The sequence below is a fragment of the Dicentrarchus labrax genome, unplaced genomic scaffold (genome assembly GCF_905237075.1).
Source record: "Dicentrarchus labrax unplaced genomic scaffold, dlabrax2021, whole genome shotgun sequence".
NCBI classification, from domain to species: Eukaryota; Metazoa; Chordata; class Actinopteri; family Moronidae; genus Dicentrarchus; species Dicentrarchus labrax.
Window position 1 is genome coordinate 20,408 of NW_026136877.1, and position 27,432 is coordinate 47,839.

Below are 27,432 nucleotides of genomic sequence, written 5' to 3' on the forward strand. Positions count from 1 at the left end.
GCTGCTCTTTATCACACGAGCCCGGGGAAATGCGGCCGACCGGGGGCCGGGGGGGCCGGCTCGCGCGCCGCCCTCGGCGCTCCGCACGGCTCCCTTGCTTCTTCGCGCAATATGACCAGCAATGGTCTCTGTATGCCAGCCAATGAGCAGCAGCCAGTGCTGTCGAGCGTTAGTCGAGCGTTGTCAGCTCTGGGCCAATGAGCAGCCAGTGCTGTCGAGCGTTAGTCGAGCGTTGTCAGCTCTGGGCCAATCAGCAGCTCGGATTGTCGAGCGTTAGTCGAGCGTTAGACGTTAACGCCCACCTCTTAACCTCACCGGCTGCCGTATGCGACGGACAGAAATCCCCGTGTGTATTTGAGAGAGCAGTGAGATCTGAGAGAGTGAGTAAAACCAAAATAAATAGAATATTAATGTACTGATATAACACAGCGACCCCACTGTACTGTTACGATGTACTGAATGGAGTTAATGTTTTATTACGTTCTGCCGGCACTCTCTGGTTAGCTTATGCTAATATTGAACGTGGACGTCAGGCGTCCTGTTTACACATTTAAACCATATTTATACTTCGAATTTCGACTCCAAACTGTAGTAACTACATCTACAGGGTCTAAGGAAGATAATCAGGTAGTCTGTTTATAGATTAAATACATTGTGAGAGATCGCCAGCCCTCAGAAAAGTAGTAACTAAAATGACCCCATTCACCTCCTTGTTTTTAGTTAGCAAAATCGCGGCTGGTCTGTTTACACATTTAAACCATATTTACACTTCAAATTTTGACTCCACATCGTTGTACCAGCATCCCAATGGTCTTAAGAAGTGAGCCAAGTTGTCTCATCACGTTTTTAAAGCGTTTCCAGAGATCGTCAGCTCATCACAGCAGTGGCTAAATGCTCATTCATTTCCAACGCTTAGCATGCTAATAGCGATTTATATGCTAACGCATCTAAAGCACAGTTAAACTTTAAATATCAACTCCACACAATAGCAGTACAACATCCTAGGTCTCAACAAGTAAACACAGTATGGGAATACTATTTTAAACACATTTCACCGATCGGTAATGACATCGGCGGCAGTGCTAACTTACGCTAACGTTACATTGGCTCGCTGTTTCACTGCTAACTGATTACTGTATAATATATAAGCTGCCTTTTCGCTGTAGCACATAATCTGTTTAAAGATTAAATACATTTTGAGAGATCGCCATTATGTAATGTAATGTAACGTAGCTGTAGCTAGGATGCTACAGTATAATTACAACATGTGACGATCTCTGAAAACAAAATTAAAGTATGAAAAGACTATACAGTTAATGTCCTTAGAGCCTTAAGGTTATAATATCACCAGGTGAAATCAAAAGATAAAGTTTAAGTGTATGTTTTATACATTAACAATAAGCCTGTTTGTTTAATGGCTGCCAATGCATAGGGGGCTAACCCTGGGCTCATTATTTACCTGTTGTGTCACGTGATGTTAGTTTGTTAACGGTAATGTTTCAATAGTGAATGTGAAGTAACAGTATATCATTAATCTTATGTGTGATATTCCTGGTAATATAGCAGTTAATATGTAGTTTAACCTGTAATGCTCCTTTAATGCTGTGCTGTGTCATTTCTTGTCATTGTAGAAATGGTTTTTGCAAAACTGCAATTCACAGCCTCGCAGCAGCTTCTCCTGCGGGCCTCTGGTGAGGCGGTGGCCTACATCGCCGCCAAGGGGCCACGCGGGGCCGCCGCTGCTGCGAGGGCCAAGAAGCCGGAGGAGGTGGAGAAGGAGGCACAAGCCCACGTCGTCTCCACGGGCGGTGACCCTGGGAACCACATGCTGGTGCTGAGCTGCCACAGCATCCAGTTTGGGAAGTACCAGGGTCAAACGTTCCGTTGGCTCCTGGAGAACGACGTGGGCTACACGGTACAGTTGGTCGCCAGCCACCAGCGGGAGCGGGAGAAGAGTGCCTCCGACAGCCCCCTTATGGCCAACAAGGACGCTCTCGCCCAGTACTCGTGCGCCCACCCGGAGTTCGCTGAACACATAAGATTCCACCGGGCGCACGAGGAGGCCCGGGCTCGTGCCAGTCAGCCCGGGTGTGAGGGCGAGGCCCTTGTTGGCTTTGGGAAGTTTAAAGAGGACACCCTGAAGGACCTGTAAGAGTCCTCTGATAAGGACCGCCAAGGGTGAGTGATTGGTGCTACACACAATGGATTGTGAATTGCTGTATGTCATTATTGTTCACTAATGTGATGCCGTCCATGTTGTAGATTTGTCAAGTGGCTTCGAGGGAAGACACTGCACCCTGGGACTGCAATGGACGCCGCCAGGAAGTACATCCTGGGCCGAGACGCGAAGCGGTCGGCAGAGGCGGCAGCTGCGGCTGCTACCCCCCCTCCACCCACCAGCAGCCGCAGCATCAGCAGCAGCGCCCCCACCACCACCAGCAGTGGCCCCAGCAAGGCCGCTGCTTCCACCGCGCTGTAGCCACACAAGCCGATCGCCTCCAAGATCGCCGCCTGCGTCCCATGGGCCCAGGTGAGCTGCAGGCCAAGGTCAGGAAGCTGATGACCACACCTGCACAGCCTGCAGTTCGAGGTAGATCTCTTTCTTTCTCTTTAACACAACAGAGTACAGTTCACTGTACATGATTTACTAACCATTGCCCAACCCCCCATAGCGGTGTCTACATCCTTCAGAGACCAGCGCCCCTCGGTTCCGCCGCCGCCCCACGCCACAGAGGTGACGGACGAGGAACTGGTCCAGATGGCCACTGACATAGAAACAGGTAACTGGCACCAAACTGGACGTGTCACATTTGCCATCAATATATATTCTTCTGTCAGTGTGTTTTTTATTAACTGTAATTGTTTCATTTACTGGTCGCTACAGCTGATGCTTGAAGGACAAAGGTAGGTTTGGCAGGTAATATAGCCATCTTCGTAGGTGGTAGTGCCATCCTCACTCATGTGGCGGTAATGTAGATTTGATTAAACGCCTTCACATGTCTACTACCCTTGGCTCTGCTGCATCTTGTAGCACTAAACCTTCTGCCCTAATCACTGGCATACTGCATGTCATCAACACTCAGACTCACTTAGTCTTGTCCCATGACTATCATTGTGCTGAATCTATTTTGTTGTGTGTGACTGTGTCTGAAGCTGACGTACAGGTCCTTCAGACTCTCCCGCTCCCGCTGGTGGTGACGCCTCCATCTCCACCTCCTCCGGCACCGTCGGAGGAGGTGGAGATGGAAGAGGAAGGAGAGGAATGTGGAGCAGCCCGCAGCTCCCACTCCTGCTTCGGCTGAGGTACAAACACACACCACACACACACACACACACACACACACACACACACACCCACCTGTACTCATGGACGCACAACTCAGTGGAGTCGACTGTCAAACTGCATGTAGCACCGACTCAGCCTCCTTACAGTGTGTTTGTTTGTTTGTGTTGTTTTTTTCCTCACAGGCCCGGTTGCCTGAGAGCTGGCGGACAGCTCTCACCGTGGAAGAGCAGGAGTGGATCGGCCGGGAGCTGTTCCAGCCAGACAGCAAGGGGAGGACTAAACTCACCACGGACCTCAAGCTGTGGTGGGATCCCCCTCAGCCCCGGCCGAGTTATACTCAGCCACCCGCCTCACCAGCTGCCTTCTTCGCATGTCGGCTGTTCCTCTGGACGCCCCCTGCGTCTGAGGTAGGCACGCCACCTCTGCATCTCACATCACCACACTGTGCTCTTTTCCTCCCATTCATCTGACTGATTGTTTTCTGTCTCTGCTTGTGTGTCTGCAGGACTACAGAGGACCAGATGACCAGCCGGGGTACCTGGCCGTGGTCCAGTTGGCCACGGCCTTGGTGGGGTTGCGTTTCGAACCGGCCTTGTCCGAGGGGAGGGTAGATGAGCTAATCAGGCTCTACGAGGCCCTGTCAAAATTCGACAGGGACCGAGTAGTTTACCCTCCCCCCTACAGGGACAGGCCAGCTCGGGGGCGCTTCAAGGCAGCGAAGCCTAGCCGCACCAGTATACCTGGTGTGGAGAACATGAGACGGTAAGGCTACACTTCCATCACACGTTTCCCTGACGTACACACGAGCTATTGTAATGTTCACAGCATGCTCATATCCATCATTGTTTTTGTCCGTTGTCCGCAGCTGCCTGGTCGGACAGACCTCTGGACCTGCCAGCAGTCCCAGTGCAAGCCGGCTGGTAGAGGCAGTGTGCATCCAGCTCTGCCGCGTGTGCCCCTCAGGCACCCGTGTGAGCAGTGCCCGGCGGTCGCGGTGGCCAGGCGACGACAGCAGCGGCAAGGGCGGCGGTAACTCTGGCAGCAGCACCGGCTGTGGCAGCACCGGTGTCTGTGTGCAGACGGCTACTGGCGCCTTTACCGCCTGCCCCCTCAGCTGCTGTCCTGGCCGTACCACCAACAGCTGCTGCAGCAGCTGCAACGGGACCTTTTGCAGCTACACAGCCTCTCCTCCTGGACCTCTCACTGCCCCAGCAGAGTGTGAGGGTGCTCCCCATCCCCCCCCCATCCCAACGCTCCCTCGGACAACGCCAGCCCAACACGTCCTCCCTTTGCCGCTGGCCGCCGCACGTCACGCCGGCCCTCAGCTGCCTGCACTGCAGCTGCTGCCAGGACAGCAAGGACAACAAGCAGTGCAGGCAGCACCTCCTGCTCCTCCTCCTCAGCCTCTCTCTACGTACAAAACTGAATGGCTGAGGAGGAAGAAGGCCGAGCAGAGGGCAGCGGCACCGCCAGGAACAGGTGTCTCTGCCCGGGCCGGCGTGCCACAAGTACAGAAGTGCAGGAAGTGCGGCCAGCCAAAGCGGAGGGAGACCGGACACACCCGTTACGGCAGTGGACATTTTTGCTCTGCTGCGGCGGGTAAGAGTGTGGAGGACTGGCTGAGGGAGATGAAGGAGAGGGACCAGGGTCGAGACCCGGACTGATTTCGCACTCTTGCTGGGGCAGGTGTATATAGTTGTTTGCAGTGTTGTGTGTGTGTTTTTTTTTTAAAAAGACATTGACTTTCCCCTCCACAAGGACCGGGACTTTGCCGCAGTGTGGAGGCTTTCTACCAACACTGGTCCACCCACCCTGCCACAACTCTTCTACAGCACAGTGACACTCTGCTTGGAAAAAAATGTGTGTCCCATTCACACCTGTATAACACGCTGTCATGCCTCTGTGCTGTTCTGATTCTATGCACTGACAAGTCTTATAGGCCTGCTGTGTGTCTGCTGCCTGTCATATGGTTTAAGGGGGAAATCATTGTGTGTCCCATTCACACCTGTATAACACGCTGTCATGCCTCTGTGCTGTTCTGATTCTATGCACTGACAAGTTTTTTTATTTTTTATATTTTGGACATGTGGGTATGTTCATTAATGTGATCACTGTTACATCAGTTACATCCAGTAGCTGCGACGCAAGATATCGGACTGCCATTTGTGCTGGTTCATCTGCTGTTGCCACTGGCTCTGTTGCTGCCAAAAAAATAAAAAGCCTTGTATGTACAGGTACTTCACACTGTAATGCCCCTGTGTTATGTATCCATGCATATCTGTGCTGAGCTCTTATACTATGTGTCTGCCTGCTGTGATTGCCTTGTGCCACTGCTCTGTTCTGCATCACCATTTATTATTATTATTATTATTATTATTATTATTATTGGATTGTAGTTTAAATAATCTATTTTGCTCTGTACTTCTGCTGTGTTTGATGTTGTTGTTGTGAAGATGCAGAACACAACAACAATATATTTAATTGATATTTATTTCACTGAAGAAAAAGGGGAAACAAATCATACACAGCATGTAACTTTAATTTATACATAAATAATTTATTTACCCTTTTTTACTGAGAATTGTATTTTATTTGTAAAGCCCTTTCCACACTGATATGCTGCACTGTCCTGTATCCTGGACATCTGACTTCATATTTCAAATAAATTGTCATCATTTTATACTGGTATCATTGTTCTCTTGTCCTATATCAAATTTAAAGCAATAAACACTGATGATACATATTCTCAATAAACACTGATGATACATATTCTCAATAAAATGAAGACACAGGAGATAAACCGTACTGTAAATGAAAAATCCATTTATTATTGCATTGCCTGGCCTTGGAAATATGCAAATTCATTATCATTTATAGACTCTATACAACGGTTCCAAGCATGTTTTAATCATTTTTTTATATTTAGAGAAGACATTTCGACGCTATGCACGCGTTTCGCAGTTTGCCTCCGTCGGGATTCGAACCGGCGAGCGGGAGTGCCGTTCCGCACGTCGACCGCGCGTCTTTTGCGCTCTAGTGCGCATGCGCCAAAACAGAGAAGAACGCTGGGGGAGCGCCTCTGGGACAGCCTTCGTCTCTGTACCTGTGTTCCACATAAATGTCCCCACCTACCGATTTCAGAGGCTATCATTGGCTCATGCTCAAATGGAACAGGCCAATGGGTGAAGGCCAGGTCAACCCCATTGGTCTGTTCCATTTGGGTGCTGTGCTGTGATTCGACAGCTCGCCGCATGTCCCGCCCACCCCCAAAGCCACAGCCACGGTCAGTGTCATTCATTCATTCGGACTGAGCGGCGTTTGAGTGAGCGGACGGACGGACATTCACACAATATTATATGGTTAGACAAACTTTATTGTTTGTAAAATTATGTGCTACATTGAAAAGGCAGCTTATATATTATACAGTAATCAGTTAGCAGTGAAACAGCGAGCCAATGTAACGTTAGCGTAAGTTAGGACTGCCGCCGATGTCATTACCGATCGGTGAAATGTGTTTAAAATAATATTCCCATACTGGGTTTACTTGTTGAGACCTAGGATATTGTACTGCTATTGTGTGGAGTTGATATTTAAAGTTTAACTGTGCTTTAGATGCGTTAGCATATAAATCGCTATTAGCATGCTAAGCGTTGGAAATGAATGAGCATTTAGCCACTGCTGTGATGAGCTGACGATCTCTGGAAACGCTTTAAAAACGTGATGAGACAACTTGGCTCACTTCTTAAGACCCTTGGTATGCTGGTACAACGAGGTGGAGTCAAAATTTGAAGTGTAAATATGGTTTAAATGTGTAAACAGACCAGCCGTGATTTTGCTAGCTAAAAACAAGGAGGTGAATGAGGTCATTTTAGTTACTACTTTTCTGAGGGCTGGCGATCTCTCACAATGTATTTAATCTTTAAACAGACTACCTGATTATCTTCCTTAGACCCTGTAGATGTAGTTACTACAGTTTGAAGTCAAAATTCAAAGTGTAAATATGGTTTAAATGTGTAAACAGGACGCCTGATGTTGAATGTATGTTAATGAATGGGCACAGTATCATTGAGTACAGTAATAGACGGTCAGTAGGATGTAAACAGTGCATGTGTAGCAGATTACTGACTTAAATCTTATTTCTTGTCTTTCTAGAAAATGCAGCCTATTTTCCGCTTTGAGGCAAACCTTGACCTGACCCTGCGGGCCTCTCAGGAGGCGCTGGCCTTGAGCCGCCGCCAGAGGGGGGGCCTCTGCCTCTGCCACTGCCCTGGTGGTGGTTAAGACCCCTGAGCTGGTGCGCTCTGAGGCAAGAGACAGGGTGGTGCAGAAGGGAGGTAACCCCACCGATCACCATCAGGCTGTTCCCGCCGATGGTGGCAGCCATCGACAGGCGTAGGATGCTCGAGGGCAGTCCCCAGACCATGAGGGGCGTGGACGACACGCTGGTGGGGTTCGGTGTTCATAGTGACCTGACCTACAAGACCCTGTACGAGTCGACGGACCGTGAGCGGGCAAGGTAAGTTGTTTGTTTGTTTGTGTGTGTGTGTGTGTGTGTGTGTGTGTGTGTGTGTCTGTGTGTGTCTGTGTGTGTCTGTGTGTGTGTGTGTGTGTGTGTGTCTGTGTGTGTATCTGTGTGTGTCTGTGTGTGTATGTCTGTGTGTGTGCGTGACTTTTTTACCCATTGCATTTCTGTTCTCTTTTTTAGCTATGTACAGTTTGTGAGGCAGGCGGCACCCACAGCCAAAGCGTCCAGGTTGGTGGACTTAAAAAAATATGTGCAGGCCCGGGATGCAGAGAAGGCAGCCCTGGCAGCACAACCACCACAACCACCCCTGGACGCTGTTGGTCCCCAGGATGGACCCTCGGATGCTGACCTGCTCGCTGCCGCCATGGAGGTCGACCCGTGCAGGGATGCCCCATCAGCCGTGCCCCCCCTTCTCTCTCTCCCAGCCACCGGAACGTCCCCTTCAGGACAACACCTGTGGGGAGAGGTCAGGCCCCGGCGCACAGGTATGCTCAGTGATGACATATTGTGTTGTAGTGTGTGTGTGTCTGTGTTCAGTACACTAACGGTCTGACACTGCTGTGTGTTTCAGCTGCTACCACGTGGCTGGAGGCTGACGCTCCCCGAAGAGCAGCACGACTGGGTGGGCCGGGCACTGTTCAGGAGGGCACCCAACGGGCAGGGTGTCCTCACATCTGAACTCCGCCTGTGGTGGCACCCACCAGGTGCCCGGCCCCTCTACACCCAGCCACCCGCCACAGCCCACCCCTTTTTCCAGAGTCCCTTTTTCCTGTGGGTGCCCTACAGGATGTGGGCGTACCACCTCCGCTGCCCCATCGTCGCCTGTGGGGGCAAGCTTGCGGGAGCTGGCCTCTACAAGACGGTGAGGAGGGTCTTGGACAGGAGCTGCTGGTACTTCATGGGCACGGAGTACCTGGAATGCAGCTCCTGTCACAAGAAGATGCCGGGATGGTCGCAGGACATCTTGGGACAGCTGGACATGGCCCATCGTGAGCAGTTTCCAGCAGTTCTCACGTACAAGTAAGTAATGTAAACAGTAACAGCAACAGTAATGTATTTCTGTGGTTTTCTCCAGTAACCTCTGATCACCTCTTTCCCCTCCCAGGTTGTCCTGCGACAGAGCTGTGATCGGGCTCATGAAGGAGCGCACTTTGGGCAACAGTGCGTCTCGCCTCCGTGCCTCTCTGGTGGAGCAGCACACCAGAGAGTGGATGGCGCGGTCGATGCTGTACCTTTCCGTGCTCCGCAAGCTTCGGGTACCGGGCGCTGCGCCGCTGGCGGCGTCGTCGCTCCCAACCATGCACCCGGTGCCCACAGTGCTCTGGCTCATCAACGTCTACGTCAGGGACGCCTTGACGAGGCTCGACGAGACGAGAGCCAGAGTCACTTCCATCTTTGGTGATCTTTTGAAGATGGACTCCACCAAGAAGGTAGGTTTTGTTATCCACCACAGCGTGCCGTGTACCCAGTGTAATGTTTGTTTTGTCATGTGTCTGAATGTTGTTGTGTTGCTGTGTCACACAGATCACCAAAAAGCTTGCGGGCGGTGCTGCCGGGACGGCCGCCTGGGTCACCAACGTCGGCAATGAGTACGGGCAGGTGCTCATGTCCGTCCTCACCGCAGCTGAGGGGGGGCGGACTTGTCGACATGGCATGGTACCGCGAAGCCGGGAAGGCCCCTCCAAGGGTCCTGTACGTGGACCGGGACTGCTGTGCCACCGTGGGACAGTGTCAAACGTCCAAGCTGTTCCACGAGTGGCACGAGCTGGTCGTCAGGCTCGACGTGTGGCACCTCATGCGGCGTTTCGCCAGAGGGGGTGACCACCGACAGCCACCAGCTCTACGGCCTCTTCATGGCGAGGCTCTCCTTCGCCATTTTTGAGTGGGACGCCGAAGACGTGTCCCGCCTGAGAGGAGCCAAGCAGTCCGAGGAGGGGAGGGACGCCCAGGAGGTCAAGCTGTCCGCCAAGGAGCTCGCCCGTCACTGCCGGCGCCGCACCAGGGGTGCAGTGGAGACGGAGCGGCTGGTCCAAGAGGTGCTGGACACCTTCTGGCACGTGACGGACAGCATGGGCGTCCCTTTGATCGACCGCGCCCGAATGGAGGAGATCTGGAGCACGCAGCGCCGACACCTCGACTGCATCCAGGACCCTGCGGGAGTGGACCTCTACACCAAGACGGGAGAGCTCACCAAAGGCGGGGTGAGGCTCCCCGTCTACCGGTGCGGCCGAGGCTCCACTTCCCTGGAATCGTTCCACCTGCACCTGTGCCGCTTCATCCCAGGTAAGTACATGTGTGGTTTACAACACAGACTCAATTATGTATTTGTGTGTTTATTTGTCCTCACACTAACTGTGTTGCTTTGTTTCTGCTTAGGACAATCTGCAAGTGATGTACACTTCCAGGTGTACCTGCTGGAGGGCCTGGTGCGGTGGAACGAGAATCGAGGGAGGACAGAGGTCGGCGCTGCGTTGCTACAGTGCCCAGCTGCAGCACAGCTTCGACCAGCTGACCCAAGAGCTTCTTGGGCTCACGCTGGTCGACACGTACACCATGCCCAGGGAGTACACAGGTAAGTCATAAATCTGTCTGAGGTAACGGTAACGTTTAACACCTGTCTTAGGTGTCTGTCATTTAACATCTGTGTCTCTGTGTGCCCACAGGGGAACTCATTGGGGTGGAGTACCTGTTCTCCCAGACGGGCGCTGTGCTGCAGAAGGACCTGGATGATCCTGACGCTCCAGGAGGGACTGATGAGGACGAAGCCGGGGGGGGGGGTGGGGGGGCAGTGATGAAGAGTTCGAGGAGGAGGAACCAGAGGAGATTCGTCTCCTCGAACACCACAGCGCTCTCCTTCAGTCCTCAAACCTCACCCGCGTGGACCAAATGGAGGTGCAGCAGGCTGAGGAGGAGGAGGAGGAGGAGGAGGAGGAGGAGGAGGAGGATGTTATCGGGCCAGGTGGAGGCAGCTACCAGCACGTCGTGGCCCTGGCCCAGGCCCTCGTGGAACTGCGCCACCGCCGCTACGTCACTCCCAGGCAAGCCAGAGAGATCACCGCTCTCTGGCTGAAGTTGAGTGATTGGGACAAGGCAGCGGTCAAATTCCCCCCCCCCCGTCACCAGGGCCGGCTTGTCCAAGGCCGATTCCGGACCACCCAGCGGCACGCTCACATGCCAGGGGTGTGGATAGTGTGAAGCGGTAAGCAGTCACAATAAATTTCCAAGCTTTTTTTGGTTCTTGTCCTGTCCTGTCAGTCACTAATTAACTCACTGACTCACTCTCTCTCTCTCTCTCTCTCCCTCTCTCTCTCTCTGTCTATGTAGTGCGGTCCTGGGCAAGGGGGGCGGGAGCGGCGCAGTCTCCCGATGTGTCGAGGCTTGTGGAGGCTGTCCTGCTGGACCTCAGCATCCTCCACTGCAGCGAGGGCAGGAAGATTGCCGGGGTCTGGATTCCTCGCTGGGGTGCCGTCATGAGGGACTATCTAACAATTCGCGAGAATGTTTATAGTTGTGCAGCCCTCATGACGAGCACCCGCATCCAGCTATATGATGTCAATCGGCGGACCCTGACGCAATGGTAAGACCTGATCCTTTCTCTCACATCTGATTTGAAGTGGCACTGTGTGAGTGTGATGTCATGATTACTAATGTGCATTTGTTACATTCTGTTTTTTAAGGCACAACCAGAGGAGCAAGGCCATGATGAGGGACACCATCGCCATTGCAGTCCTGGGGCCCAGCACTCCCCAGACTGCAGCGGAGCCCCTGCCTGCCCCACCGACTGTGCTGCAGCAGCCTGAGCAGCCAGACCAGCCCCTCCAGCACCGCCTGCCCACGGACGCTTCTGGTCCTGGACCTCATCGTCGCCAGCTCCTCCACTGCCTCCTCCTCCTCCTCCTCATCAGCCACCCCACAAGCCTCCAGCGCGGACGCCGTCCTGTCCACCAGCGTCAGCGCGGAGGCCGGTGACATCCCCTCCACAGCCACAGCTGCCACTGCTCCACCAGTGCCAAGGAACACCGCCTGGAGGCGCAAGCTCCAGGAGGAGAAAGAGCGTTGTGCCGGGAGCTGGGAGAACACTTAAAACCAGCAAAGAAGGTCTCCCACTTTAACTGCAGGCGCAGTGGCCAACCGAAGACGCGGGCGTTTGGCCACAGCCGCTACAAGAAGGAGACCTTCTGCTCCCGGGCCGAGGGGAAAGGGAGAACTGTGGAGCAGTGGCTGGCAGAGGTGAAGGGGCGTGATGGAGCAGCCCCCCCTGCCTGAGCGAACACTTCACTTTGTGTGTGTGTGTGTGTGTGAGTGAGTGATGGGGCGGCTCCCCCTCTCTGAACGAACGCTTTTGTGTGTGTGTGTGTGTGTGTGTGTGTGTGTGTGTGTGTGTGTGTGTTTGGGAGGGAGGGATTTGTAAATATTGTGTATATAGTGTATTTAGTTTGTCAATTATGTTTGCTAAATAAATATTGTGTATATAGTTGTCTTATATAAGATATTCCTTTATTTGTCCCACAATGGGGAAATTCCAATATATATCTATATAGTTGTATATTGCTGTCTTAATTGTTTTTGTTTTAAATAAACTTTTCTTTTTTAAACCAATGCTTTCTCCTGCTTCTTTCGGTCTTTAAGAAATTAAATAAATATAGGGAAGACTAGGTATCTAGACTAGGTGCCTGATATCACTAAATTCCCACAGGTAACAGTCACACAATACATCATTCCCTCTCCTCACTTAAAACTAGGGTCAAGGGGTCAACCCAGGGTCAGGTTCAAAGGTTTACCTAGAGACTAGATGAGAATGGGCCTCAGATGGACACTGTAAAACAACAGGGGGTGCTGAGGGTTTAGTTGGACAGAATGGAAGGCAGAAAAGCAACGCGGAAAACCAAACACGTCACTTCATTAGGTTTGTTAGAAATATACTTTGTTAAACTGCATCTGTGTTTCTATGTACCTTGACTAACAGAGTTCTGTATTGTATTTGTATTTAAGTGGACTACGACTGCACATCCTCCTCCTCCTCCTCCTCCAGCTCCTCTCCTTGACGGCTTCAGGCAGCAGAGCCAGTGGCGGGGACCAGCAAGCCCACCCGTTGCACTGTGTACAGGCGCAAAATTAAAGCAGCAAAAGACAAAAAAGTCCTCCAAAGTACCAGGGGAAAGCCACAGCACAAACCTGGTGACCCCTGCAACATCCGTGGCCAAGCATGCACGGTGGATGGTGGCCACACTTACCTCAAGGGCCAATACTTTTGTGCTGTGGAAGAGGGCCCTGGAGGACGCACAGTGCAAGAGTAGATCAGGGAACAGCTTGGCCCTGGTGAGCTACAGAAGCTCCCCAGAACAACAGCCTGGAACCTCAAACAGAGGCATGAGAAACCAGAGAAACCAGGTGGGAAAGTGAGGAAGCCCCACAAACTGCGGATCTGCCAACTCTGTGGCCAGCCACAGCAGAAAGACTTTGGCCACAGCCAATATGGGGGAGAGCACTTCTGTGCTTTCTATGAAGGGAAGACTGTGGAGCTGTGGCTGGCTGAGAAGAGTTTAAAAAGACATTAAAAGTTTTTTTTTTTTAAATATTTACTGTACTATTATCCAAGCACCTTATATGTTTCATCTGTTCACTGCACCTTATATTTTTTATTTTTAGTTTGCACTGCAATTATACTGGTTATTTATCCATTTTTTATATTGCATTCTATGTTGATTTTTTTGATATGTCTGTGTGTTGTTACTGTGTGTAATGCTGCTGCTACATTGCACTTTCCCAGCTTATCTATTATACATTTTGACCATTCCTAATAAATATTGAATTGATTAAAACCTTGTCATGTCTATTTAAATACTTTTTAACTTGACTTTTTAAACCTGGAGCCATTCAGGAGGCCAAAACGATACAAATATTAATGCACATTTAACAAAACAGGTCTCCTTGCTTTAAATGCGTGCAGGTGCCTTTAATTCGCCATATGATAAGTAACCATGTGCTCGGGATGACGTCGAACAACAGCTGAGAAAAGAAGCTTTTTCATTTAAGCTGCCATTGTCTTCCAGAAGCACCTATCTGCCAGTTTCCACCTCAGGAAGCTTCACAGCGGTGACTAGTACATTATAGAGTGGTTTGGTGTGGCTCTCTCACTTAGTTTGGCTGTAATGCACAAAACTATTAAAAGTGACTTTTTTGCGTTCCCCATGTAATTCTGGCTTTTTCCTGTTTCACATGCAATTCTGTGGGACTTTGGTGTTTTTCCACCTAAGTGTGCTGAATGAGCTTCTCAGGCTGAGAAAACAAGCTTTTTCACACAAGCTGCCATTCTCTTCTGGAAGCACCTATCTGCCAGTTTCCACCTTAGGAAGCTTCACAGCAGTGACTTGTACATTATAGAGTGGTTTTCTGTGTTCCAAATGCAGTTACGCTTTTTCGACAAAAGAGGGCACACTTGACCACAGAATAATTCATTCTGGACTTGCAAAGCTTCACAGTGGCATAATTAAAGTGATGCATAAGTGGTTTGGTGTGGCTCTCTCACTTAGTTCAGCTGTAATGGACAAAACTATTAAAAGTGACTTTTTTGCGTTTCCCATGTAATTCTTGCTTTTTCCTGTTTCACATGCAATTCTGTGGGACTTTGGTGTTTTTCCACATGAGTGTGCCAGGCTGAAAAAACAAGCTTTTTCACACAAGCTGCCATTCTCTTCCAGAAGCACCTATCTGCCAGTTTCCACCTCAGGAAGCTTCACAGCGGTGACTTGTACATTATAGAGTGGTTTGATGTGGCTCTCTCACTTAGTTTGGCTCTAATGGACAAAACTATTAAAAGTGACTTTTTTGCGTTTCCCATGTAATTCTGGCTTTTTCCTGTTTCAAGTGCAATTCTGTGGGACTTTGGTGTTTTTCCACCTAAGTGTGCCAGGCTGAGAAACCAAGCTTTTTCACACAAGCTGCCATTCTCTTCCAGAAGCACCTATCTGCCAGTTTCCACCTCAGGAAGCTTCACAGCGGTGAATTGTACATTATAGAGTGGTTTTCTGTGTTCCAAATGCAGTTACGCTTTTTCGACAAAAGAGGGCACACTTGACCACAGAATAATTCATTCTGGACTTGCAAAGCTTCACAGTGGCATAATTAAAGTGATGCATAAGTGGTTTGGTGTGGCTCTCTCACTTAGTTTGGCTGTAATGAACAAAAATATTAAAATTGACTTTTTTGCTTTTCCCATGTAATTCTGGCTTTTTCCTTTTTCACATGCAATTCTGTGGGACTTTGGTGTTTTTCCAACTAAGTGTGCTGAATGAGCTTCTCAGGCTGAGAAAACAAGCTTTTTCACACAAGCTGCCATTCTCTTCCAGAAGCACCTATCTGCCAGTTTCCACCTCAGGAATCTTCACAGCGGTGAATTGTACATTATAGAGTGGTTTTCTGTCTTCCAAATGCAGTTACGCTTTTTCGACAAAAGAGGGCACACTTGACCACAGAATAATTCATTCTGGACTTGCAAAGCTTCACACTGGCATAATTAAAGTGATGCATAAGTGGTTTGGTGTGGCTCTCTCACTTAGTTTGGCTGTAATGAACAAAAATATTAAAATTGACTTTTTTGCTTTTCCATGTAATTCTGGCTTTTTCCTTTTTCACATGCAATTCTGTGGGACTTTGGTGTTTTTCCAACTAAGTGTGCTGAATGAGCTTCTCAGGCTGAGAAAACAAGCTTTTTCACACAAGCTGCCATTCTCTTCTGGAAGCACCTATCTGCCAGTTTCGACCTCAGGAAGCTTCACAGCGGCGACTTGTACATTATAGAGTGGTTTGGTGTGGCTCTCTCACTTAGTTTGGCTGTAATGGACAAAACTATTAAAAGTGACTTTTTAGCGTTTCCCATGTAATTCTGGCTTTTTCCTGTTTCACATGCAATCGAGCCCCGGACTGATTTCGCACTCTTGCTGGGGCAGGTGTATATAGTTGTTTGCAGTGTTGTGTGTGTGTGTTTTTTTTAAAAGACATTGACTTTCCCCTCCACAAGGACCGGGACTTTGCCGCAGTGTGGAGGCTTTCTACCAACACCGGTCCACCCACCCTGCCACAACTCTTCTACAGCACAGTGACACTCTGCTTGGAAAAAAATGTGTGTCCCATTCACACCTGTATAACACGCTGTCATGCCTCTGTGCTGTTCTGATTCTATGCACTGACAAGTCTTATAGGCCTGCTGTGTGTCTGCTGCCTGTCATATGGTTTAAGGGGGGGGAAATCATTGTGTGTCCCATTCACACCTGTATAACACGCTGTCATGCCTCTGTGCTGTTCTGATTCTATGCACTGACAAGTTTTTTTATTTTTTATATTTTGGACATGTGGGTATGTTCATTAATGTGATCACTGTTACATCAGTTACATCCAGTAGCTGCGACGCAAGATATCGGACTGCCATTTGTGCTGGTTCATCTGCTGTTGCCACTGGCTCTGTTGCTGCCAAAAAAATAAAAAGCCTTGTATGTACAGGTACTTCACACTGTAATGCCCCTGTGTTATGTATCCATGCATATCTGTGCTGAGCTCTTATACTATGTGTCTGCCTGCTGTGATTGCCTTGTGCCACTGCTCTGTTCTGCATCACCATTTATTATTATTATTATTATTATTATTATTATTATTGGATTGTAGTTTAAATAATCTATTTTGCTCTGTACTTCTGCTGTGTTTGATGTTGTTGTTGTGAAGATGCAGAACACAACAACAATATATTTAATTGATATTTATTTCACTGAAGAAAAAGGGGAAACAAATCATACACAGCATGTAACTTTAATTTATACATAAATAATTTATTTACCCTTTTTTACTGAGAATTGTATTTTATTTGTAAAGCCCTTTCCACACTGATATGCTGCACTGTCCTGTATCCTGGACATCTGACTTCATATTTCAAATAAATTGTCATCATTTTATACTGGTATCATTGTTCTCTTGTCCTATATCAAATTTAAAGCAATAAACACTGATGATACATATTCTCAATAAACACTGATGATACATATTCTCAATAAAATGAAGACACAGGAGATAAACCGTACTGTAAATGAAAAATCCATTTATTATTGCATTGCCTGGCCTTGGAAATATGCAAATTCATTATCATTTATAGACTCTATACAACGGTTCCAAGCATGTTTTAATCATTTTTTTATATTTAGAGAAGACATTTCGACGCTATGCACGCGTTTCGCAGTTTGCCTCCGTCGGGATTCGAACCGGCGAGCGGGAGTGCCGTTCCGCACGTCGACCGCGCGTCTTTGCGCTCTAGTGCGCATGCGCGGGTGCCGACCAAAACAGAGAAGAACGCTGGGGGAGCGCTCTCTGGGACAGCCTTCGTCTCTGTACCTGTGTTCCACATAAATGTCCCCACCTACCGATTTCAGAGGCTATCATTGGCTCATGCTCAAATGGAACAGGCCAATGGGTGAAGGCCAGGTCAACCCCATTGGTCTGTTCCATTTGGGTGCTGTGCTGTGATTCGACAGCTCGCCGCATGTCCCGCCCACCCCCAAAGCCACAGCCACGGTCAGTGTCATTCATTCATTCGGACTGAGCGGCGTTTGAGTGAGCGGACGGACGGACATTCACACAATATTATATGGTTAGACAAACTTTATTGTTTGTAAAATTATGTGCTACATTGAAAAGGCAGCTTATATATTATACAGTAATCAGTTAGCAGTGAAACAGCGAGCCAATGTAACGTTAGCGTAAGTTAGGACTGCCGCCGATGTCATTACCGATCGGTGAAATGTGTTTAAAATAATATTCCCATACTGGGTTTACTTGTTGAGACCTAGGATATTGTACTGCTATTGTGTGGAGTTGATATTTAAAGTTTAACTGTGCTTTAGATGCGTTAGCATATAAATCGCTATTAGCATGCTAAGCGTTGGAAATGAATGAGCATTTAGCCACTGCTGTGATGAGCTGACGATCTCTGGAAACGCTTTAAAAACGTGATGAGACAACTTGGCTCACTTCTTAAGACCCTTGGTATGCTGGTACAACGAGGTGGAGTCAAAATTTGAAGTGTAAATATGGTTTAAATGTGTAAACAGACCAGCCGTGATTTTGCTAGCTAAAAACAAGGAGGTGAATGAGGTCATTTTAGTTACTACTTTTCTGAGGGCTGGCGATCTCTCACAATGTATTTAATCTTTAAACAGACTACCTGATTATCTTCCTTAGACCCTGTAGATGTAGTTACTACAGTTTGAAGTCAAAATTCAAAGTGTAAATATGGTTTAAATGTGTAAACAGGACGCCTGATGTTGAATGTATGTTAATGAATGGGCACAGTATCATTGAGTACAGTAATAGACTGTCAGTAGGATGTAAACAGTGCATGTGTAGCAGATTACTGACTTAAATCTTATTTCTTGTCTTTCTAGAAAATGCAGCCTATTTTCCGCTTTGAGGCAAACCTTGACCTGACCCTGCGGGCCTCTCAGGAGGCGCTGGCCTTGAGCCGCCGCCAGAGGGGGGGCCTCTGCCTCTGCCACTGCCCTGGTGGTGGTTAAGACCCCTGAGCTGGTGCGCTCTGAGGCAAGAGACAGGGTGGTGCAGAAGGGAGGTAACCCCACCGATCACCATCAGGTGCTGGCCGAGAGCGAGCTGCAGCTCGGCCAGTACCGTGGTCAGACGTTCCGGTGGCTGCTGGAGAATGACGTGGGATACGCAGTCACCATCTGTGTGTCCCACGAGGGAGAGAGAGACAAAGGGGGCACTAGTCAGCAGAATGCCCTCATGGTGCACAAAGACGCCCTCGTCTCCTACGCCAGGCTGTTCCCGCCGATGGTGGCAGCCATCGACAGGCGTAGGATGCTCGAGGGCAGTCCCCAGACCATGAGGGGCGTGGACGACACGCTGGTGGGGTTCGGTGTTCATAGTGACCTGACCTACAAGACCCTGTACGAGTCGACGGACCGTGAGCGGGCAAGGTAAGTTGTTTGTTTGTTTGTGTGTGTGTGTGTGTGTGTGTGTGTGTGTCTGTGTGTGTGTGTGTGTGTGTGTGTGTGTGTGTGTGTGTCTGTGTGTGTATCTGTGTGTGTGTCTGTGTGTGTATCTTGTGTCTGTGTGTGTATGTCTGTGTGTGTGCGTGACTTTTTTACCCATTGCATTTCTGTTCTCTTTTTAGCTATGTACAGTTTGTGAGGCAGGCGGCACCCACAGCCAAAGCGTCCAGGTTGGTGGACTTAAAAAAATATGTGCAGGCCCGGGATGCAGAGAAGGCAGCCCTGGCAGCACAACCACCACAACCACCCCTGGACGCTGTTGGTCCCCAGGATGGACCCTCGGATGCTGACCTGCTCGCTGCCGCCATGGAGGTCGACCCGTGCAGGGATGCCCCATCAGCCGTGCCCCCCCTTCTCTCTCTCCCAGCCACCGGAACGTCCCCTTCAGGACAACACCTGTGGGGAGAGGTCAGGCCCCGGCGCACAGGTATGCTCAGTGATGACATATTGTGTTGTAGTGTGTGTGTGTCTGTGTTCAGTACACTAACGGTCTGACACTGCTGTGTGTTTCAGCTGCTACCACGTGGCTGGAGGCTGACGCTCCCCGAAGAGCAGCACGACTGGGTGGGCCGGGCACTGTTCAGGAGGGCACCCAACGGGCAGGGTGTCCTCACATCTGAACTCCGCCTGTGGTGGCACCCACCAGGTGCCCGGCCCCTCTACACCCAGCCACCCGCCACAGCCCACCCCTTTTTCCAGAGTCCCTTTTTCCTGTGGGTGCCCTACAGGATGTGGGCGTACCACCTCCGCTGCCCCATCGTCGCCTGTGGGGGCAAGCTTGCGGGAGCTGGCCTCTACAAGACGGTGAGGAGGGTCTTGGACAGGAGCTGCTGGTACTTCATGGGCACGGAGTACCTGGAATGCAGCTCCTGTCACAAGAAGATGCCGGGATGGTCGCAGGACATCTTGGGACAGCTGGACATGGCCCATCGTGAGCAGTTTCCAGCAGTTCTCACGTACAAGTAAGTAATGTAAACAGTAACAGCAACAGTAATGTATTTCTGTGGTTTTCTCCAGTAACCTCTGATCACCTCTTTCCCCTCCCAGGTTGTCCTGCGACAGAGCTGTGATCGGGCTCATGAAGGAGCGCACTTTGGGCAACAGTGCGTCTCGCCTCCGTGCCTCTCTGGTGGAGCAGCACACCAGAGAGTGGATGGCGCGGTCGATGCTGTACCTTTCCGTGCTCCGCAAGCTTCGGGTACCGGGCGCTGCGCCGCTGGCGGCGTCGTCGCTCCCAACCATGCACCCGGTGCCCACAGTGCTCTGGCTCATCAACGTCTACGTCAGGGACGCCTTGACGAGGCTCGACGAGACGAGAGCCAGAGTCACTTCCATCTTTGGTGATCTTTTGAAGATGGACTCCACCAAGAAGGTAGGTTTTGTTATCCACCACAGCGTGCCGTGTACCCAGTGTAATGTTTGTTTTGTCATGTGTCTGAATGTTGTTGTGTTGCTGTGTCACACAGATCACCAAAAAGCTTGCGGGCGGTGCTGCCGGGACGGCCGCCTGGGTCACCAACGTCGGCAATGAGTACGGGCAGGTGCTCATGTCCGTCCTCACCGCAGCTGAGGGGGGGCGGACTTGTCGACATGGCATGGTACCGCGAAGCCGGGAAGGCCCCTCCAAGGGTCCTGTACGTGGACCGGGACTGCTGTGCCACCGTGGGACAGTGTCAAACGTCCAAGCTGTTCCACGAGTGGCACGAGCTGGTCGTCAGGCTCGACGTGTGGCACCTCATGCGGCGTTTCGCCAGAGGGGTGACCACCGACAGCCACCAGCTCTACGGCCTCTTCATGGCGAGGCTCTCCTTCGCCATTTTTGAGTGGGACGCCGAAGACGTGTCCCGCCTGAGAGGAGCCAAGCAGTCCGAGGAGGGGAGGGACGCCCAGGAGGTCAAGCTGTCCGCCAAGGAGCTCGCCCGTCACTGCCGGCGCCGCACCAGGGGTGCAGTGGAGACGGAGCGGCTGGTCCAAGAGGTGCTGGACACCTTCTGGCACGTGACGGACAGCATGGGCGTCCCTTTGATCGACCGCGCCCGAATGGAGGAGATCTGGAGCACGCAGCGCCGACACCTCGACTGCATCCAGGACCCTGCGGGAGTGGACCTCTACACCAAGACGGGAGAGCTCACCAAAGGCGGGGTGAGGCTCCCCGTCTACCGGTGCGGCCGAGGCTCCACTTCCCTGGAATCGTTCCACCTGCACCTGTGCCGCTTCATCCCAGGTAAGTACATGTGTGGTTTACAACACAGACTCAATTATGTATTTGTGTGTTTATTTGTCCTCACACTAACTGTGTTGCTTTGTTTCTGCTTAGGACAATCTGCAAGTGATGTACACTTCCAGGTGTACCTGCTGGAGGGCCTGGTGCGGTGGAACGAGAATCGAGGGAGGACAGAGGTCGGCGCTGCGTTGCTACAGTGCCCAGCTGCAGCACAGCTTCGACCAGCTGACCCAAGAGCTTCTTGGGCTCACGCTGGTCGACACGTACACCATGCCCAGGGAGTACACAGGTAAGTCATAAATCTGTCTGAGGTAACGGTAACGTTTAACACCTGTCTTAGGTGTCTGTCATTTAACATCTGTGTCTCTGTGTGCCCACAGGGGAACTCATTGGGGTGGAGTACCTGTTCTCCCAGACGGGCGCTGTGCTGCAGAAGGACCTGGATGATCCTGACGCTCCAGGAGGGACTGATGAGGACGAAGCCGGGGGGTGGGGGGCAGTGATGAAGAGTTCGAGGAGGAGGAACCAGAGGAGATTCGTCTCCTCGAACACCACAGCGCTCTCCTTCAGTCCTCAAACCTCACCCGCGTGGACCAAATGGAGGTGCAGCAGGCTGAGGAGGAGGAGGAGGAGGAGGAGGAGGAGGAGGAGGAGGATGTTATCGGGCCAGGTGGAGGCAGCTACCAGCACGTCGTGGCCCTGGCCCAGGCCCTCGTGGAACTGCGCCACCGCCGCTACGTCACTCCCAGGCAAGCCAGAGAGATCACCGCTCTCTGGCTGAAGTTGAGTGATTGGGACAAGGCAGCGGTCAAATTCCCCCCCCCGTCACCAGGGCCGGCTTGTCCAAGGCCGATTCCGGACCACCCAGCGGCACGCTCACATGCCAGGGGTGTGGATAGTGTGAAGCGGTAAGCAGTCACAATAAATTTCCAAGCTTTTTTTGGTTCTTGTCCTGTCCTGTCAGTCACTAATTAACTCACTGACTCACTCTCTCTCTCTCTCTCTCTCTCTCTCTCTCTCTCTCTGTCTATGTAGTGCGGTCCTGGGCAAGGGGGCGGGAGCGGCGCAGTCTCCCGATGTGTCGAGGCTTGTGGAGGCTGTCCTGCTGGACCTCAGCATCCTCCACTGCAGCGAGGGCAGGAAGATTGCCGGGGTCTGGATTCCTCGCTGGGGTGCCGTCATGAGGGACTATCTAACAATTCGCGAGAATGTTTATAGTTGTGCAGCCCTCATGACGAGCACCCGCATCCAGCTATATGATGTCAATCGGCGGACCCTGACGCAATGGTAAGACCTGATCCTTTCTCTCACATCTGATTTGAAGTGGCACTGTGTGAGTGTGTGTGTGTGATGTCATGATTACTAATGTGCATTTGTTACATTCTGTTTTTTAAGGCACAACCAGAGGAGCAAGGCCATGATGAGGGACACCATCGCCATTGCAGTCCTGGGGCCCAGCACTCCCCAGACTGCAGCGGAGCCCCTGCCTGCCCCACCGACTGTGCTGCAGCAGCCTGAGCAGCCAGACCAGCCCCTCCAGCACCGCCTGCCCACGGACGCTTCTGGTCCTGGACCTCATCGTCGCCAGCTCCTCCACTGCCTCCTCCTCCTCCTCATCAGCCACCCCACAAGCCTCCAGCGCGGACGCCGTCCTGTCCACCAGCGTCAGCGCGGAGGCCGGTGACATCCCCTCCACAGCCACAGCTGCCACTGCTCCACCAGTGCCAAGGAACACCGCCTGGAGGCGCAAGCTCCAGGAGGAGAAAGAGCGTTGTGCCGGGAGCTGGGAGAACACTTAAAACCAGCAAAGAAGGTCTCCCACTTTAACTGCAGGCGCAGTGGCCAACCGAAGACGCGGGCGTTTGGCCACAGCCGCTACAAGAAGGAGACCTTCTGCTCCCGGGCCGAGGGGAAAGGGAGAACTGTGGAGCAGTGGCTGGCAGAGGTGAAGGGGCGTGATGGAGCAGCCCCCCTGCCTGAGCGAACACTTCACTTTGTGTGTGTGTGTGTGTGTGAGTGAGTGATGGGGCGGCTCCCCTCTCTGAACGAACTTTTGTGTGTGTGTGTGTGTGTGTGTGTGTGTGTGTGTGTGTGTGTGTTTGGGAGGGAGGGATTTGTAAATATTGTGTATATAGTGTATTTAGTTTGTCAATTATGTTTGCTAAATAAATATTGTGTATATAGTTGTCTTATATAAGATATTCCTTTATTTGTCCCACAATGGGGAAATTCCAATATATATCTATATAGTTGTATATTGCTGTCTTAATTGTTTTTGTTTTAAATAAACTTTTCTTTTTTAAACCAATGCTTTCTCCTGCTTCTTTCGGTCTTTAAGAAATTAAATAAATATAGGGAAGACTAGGTATCTAGACTAGGTGCCTGATATCACTAAATTCCCACAGGTAACAGTCACACAATACATCATTCCCTCTCCTCACTTAAAACTAGGGTCAAGGGGTCAACCCAGGGTCAGGTTCAAAGGTTTACCTAGAGACTAGGTGAGAATGGGCCTCAAATGGACACTGTAAAACAACAGGGGGTGCTGAGGGTTTAGTTGGACAGAATGGAAGGCAGAAAAGCAACGCGGAAAACCAAACACGTCACTTCATTAGGTTTGTTAGAAATATACTTTGTTAAACTGCATCTGTGTTTCTATGTACCTTGACTAACAGAGTTCTGTATTGTATTTGTATTTAAGTGGACTACGACTGCACATCCTCCTCCTCCTCCTCCTCCTCCAGCTCCTCTCCTTGACGGCTTCAGGCAGCAGAGCCAGTGGCGGGGACCAGCAAGCCCACCCGTTGCACTGTGTACAGGCGCAAAATTAAAGCAGCAAAAGACAAAAAAGTCCTCCAAAGTACCAGGGGAAAGCCACAGCACAAACCTGGTGACCCCTGCAACATCCGTGGCCAAGCATGCACGGTGGATGGTGGCCACACTTACCTCAAGGGCCAATACTTTTGTGCTGTGGAAGAGGGCCCTGGAGGACGCACAGTGCAAGAGTAGATCAGGGAACAGCTTGGCCCTGGTGAGCTACAGAAGCTCCCCAGAACAACAGCCTGGAACCTCAAACAGAGGCATGAGAAACCAGAGAAACCAGGTGGGAAAGTGAGGAAGCCCCACAAACTGCGGATCTGCCAACTCTGTGGCCAGCCACAGCAGAAAGACTTTGGCCACAGCCAATATGGGGGAGAGCACTTCTGTGCTTTCTATGAAGGGAAGACTGTGGAGCTGTGGCTGGCTGAGAAGAGTTTAAAAAGACATTAAAAGTTTTTTTTTTTTAAATATTTACTGTACTATTATCCAAGCACCTTATATGTTTCATCTGTTCACTGCACCTTATATTTTTTATTTTTAGTTTGCACTGCAATTATACTGGTTATTTATCCATTTTTTATATTGCATTCTATGTTGATTTTTTTGATATGTCTGTGTGTTGTTACTGTGTGTAATGCTGCTGCTACATTGCACTTTCCCAGCTTATCTATTATACATTTTGACCATTCCTAATAAATATTGAATTGATTAAAACCTTGTCATGTCTATTTAAATACTTTTTAACTTGACTTTTTAAACCTGGAGCCATTCAGGAGGCCAAAACGATACAAATATTAATGCACATTTAACAAAACAGGTCTCCTTGCTTTAAATGCGTGCAGGTGCCTTTAATTCGCCATATGATAAGTAACCATGTGCTCGGGATGACGTCGAACAACAGCTGAGAAAAGAAGCTTTTTCATTTAAGCTGCCATTGTCTTCCAGAAGCACCTATCTGCCAGTTTCCACCTCAGGAAGCTTCACAGCGGCGACTTGTACATTATAGAGTGGTTTGGTGTGGCTCTCTCACTTAGTTTGGCTGTAATGGACAAAACTATTAAAAGTGACTTTTTGCGTTCCCATGTAATTCTGGCTTTTTCCTTTTCACATGCAATTCTGTGGGACTTTGGTGTTTTTCCACCTGAGTGTGCTGAATGGTTCTCAGGCTGAGAAAACAAGCTTTTTCACACAAGCTGCCATTCTCTTCTGGAAGCACCTATCTGCCAGTTTCCACCTTAGGAAGCTTCACAGCGGTGACTTGTACATTATAGAGTGGTTTTCTGTGTTCCAAATGCAGTTACGCTTTTTCGACAAAAGAGGGCACACTTGACCACAGAATAATTCATTCTGGACTTGCAAAGCTTCACAGTGGCATAATTAAAGTGATGCATAAGTGGTTTGGTGTGGCTCTCTCACTTAGTTCAGCTGTAATGGACAAAACTATTAAAAGTGACTTTTTTGCGTTTCACATGTAATTCTTGCTTTTTCCTGTTTCACATGCAATTCTGTGGGACTTTGGTGTTTTTCCACATAAGTGTGCCGAATGAGCTTCTCAGGCTGAGAAAACAAGCTTTTTCACACAAGCTGCCATTCTCTTCCAGAAGCACCTATCTGCCAGTTTCCACCTCAGGAAGCTTCACAGCGGTGACTTGTACATTATAGAGTGGTTTGGTGTGGCTCTCTCACTTAGTTTGGCTCTAATGGACAAAACTATTAAAAGTGACTTTTTTGCGTTTCCCATGTAATTCTGGCTTTTTCCTGTTTCACATGCAATTCTGTGGGACTTTGGTGTTTTTCCACCTAAGTGTGCCAGGCTGAGAAACCAAGCTTTTTCACACAAGCTGCCATTCTCTTCCAGAAGCACCTATCTGCCAGTTTCCACCTCAGGAAGCTTCACAGCGGTGACTTGTACATTATAGAGTGGTTTTCTGTGTTCCAAATGCAGTTACGCTTTTTCGACAAAAGAGGGCACACTTGACCACAGAATAATTCATTCTGGACTTGCAAAGCTTCACAGTGGCATAATTAAAGTGATGCATAAGTGGTTTGGTGTGGCTCTCTCACTTAGTTTGGCTGTAATGAACAAAAATATTAAAATTGACTTTTTTGCTTTTCCCATGTAATTCTGGCTTTTTCCTTTTTCACATGCAATTCTGTGGGACTTTGGTGTTTTTCCAACTAAGTGTGCTGAATGAGCTTCTCAGGCTGAGAAAACAAGCTTTTTCACACAAGCTGCCATTCTCTTCTGGAAGCACCTATCTGCCAGTTTCGACCTCAGGAAGCTTCACAGCGGCGACTTGTACATTATAGAGTGGTTTGGTGTGGCTCTCTCACTTAGTTTGGCTGTAATGGACAAAACTATTAAAAGTGACTTTTTAGCGTTTCCCATGTAATTCTGGCTTTTTCCTGTTTCACATGCAATCGAGCCCCGGACTGATTTCGCACTCTTGCTGGGGCAGGTGTATATAGTTGTTTGCAGTGTTGTGTGTGTGTGTTTTTTTTTAAAAGACATTGACTTTCCCCTCCACAAGGACCGGGACTTTGCCGCAGTGTGGAGGCTTTCTACCAACACCGGTCCACCCACCCTGCCACAACTCTTCTACAGCACAGTGACACTCTGCTTGGAAAAAAATGTGTGTCCCATTCACACCTGTATAACACGCTGTCATGCCTCTGTGCTGTTCTGATTCTATGCACTGACAAGTCTTATAGGCCTGCTGTGTGTCTGCTGCCTGTCATATGGTTTAAGGGGGGGGGAAATCATTGTGTGTCCCATTCACACCTGTATAACACGCTGTCATGCCTCTGTGCTGTTCTGATTCTATGCACTGACAAGTTTTTTTATTTTTTATATTTTGGACATGTGGGTATGTTCATTAATGTGATCACTGTTACATCAGTTACATCCAGTAGCTGCGACGCAAGATATCGGACTGCCATTTGTGCTGGTTCATCTGCTGTTGCCACTGGCTCTGTTGCTGCCAAAAAAATAAAAAGCCTTGTATGTACAGGTACTTCACACTGTAATGCCCCTGTGTTATGTATCCATGCATATCTGTGCTGAGCTCTTATACTATGTGTCTGCCTGCTGTGATTGCCTTGTGCCACTGCTCTGTTCTGCATCACCATTTTATTATTATTATTATTATTATTATTATTATTATTGGATTGTAGTTTAAATAATCTATTTTGCTCTGTACTTCTGCTGTGTTTGATGTTGTTGTTGTGAAGATGCAGAACACAACAACAATATATTTAATTGATATTTATTTCACTGAAGAAAAAGGGGAAACAAATCATACACAGCATGTAACTTTAATTTATACATAAATAATTTATTTACCCTTTTTTACTGAGAATTGTATTTTATTTGTAAAGCCCTTTCCACACTGATATGCTGCACTGTCCTGTATCCTGGACATCTGACTTCATATTTCAAATAAATTGTCATCATTTTATACTGGTATCATTGTTCTCTTGTCCTATATCAAATTTAAAGCAATAAACACTGATGATACATATTCTC

General features: G+C 49.5%; 2 protein-coding genes across 3 annotated transcripts; both read left to right on the plus strand.

The window, feature by feature from the left end:
- The first annotated feature begins 312 nt into the window (after positions 1 to 312).
- Positions 313 to 2,479, plus strand: LOC127360564 (uncharacterized). Its single transcript, XM_051394977.1, has 3 exons — positions 313 to 380; positions 1,632 to 2,148; positions 2,263 to 2,479. Exons 2-3 carry the CDS (start codon positions 1,634 to 1,636, stop codon positions 2,477 to 2,479), a joined length of 732 nt encoding a protein of 243 aa, XP_051250937.1. The 5' UTR covers positions 313 to 380; positions 1,632 to 1,633.
- On the plus strand, positions 2,140 to 26,992 carry LOC127360565 (uncharacterized). Of its 2 annotated transcripts, XM_051394979.1 has the most exons (8): positions 2,140 to 2,178; positions 2,263 to 2,590; positions 2,673 to 2,780; positions 2,885 to 3,303; positions 3,469 to 3,693; positions 3,792 to 4,048; positions 4,152 to 4,972; positions 26,366 to 26,992. In XM_051394979.1, the coding sequence occupies exons 6-7, from the start codon at positions 4,041 to 4,043 to the stop codon at positions 4,948 to 4,950; spliced, it is 807 nt and encodes a 268-aa protein (XP_051250939.1). In that variant the 5' UTR covers positions 2,140 to 2,178; positions 2,263 to 2,590; positions 2,673 to 2,780; positions 2,885 to 3,303; positions 3,469 to 3,693; positions 3,792 to 4,040; the 3' UTR covers positions 4,951 to 4,972; positions 26,366 to 26,992. The 2 variants fall into 2 exon arrangements, with proteins under 2 accessions (XP_051250939.1, XP_051250938.1); XM_051394978.1 differs by lacking the exon at positions 26,366 to 26,992 and having other exon boundaries at positions 3,154 to 3,303; positions 4,152 to 5,261.
- The last annotated feature ends 440 nt before the right edge of the window (positions 26,993 to 27,432 follow it).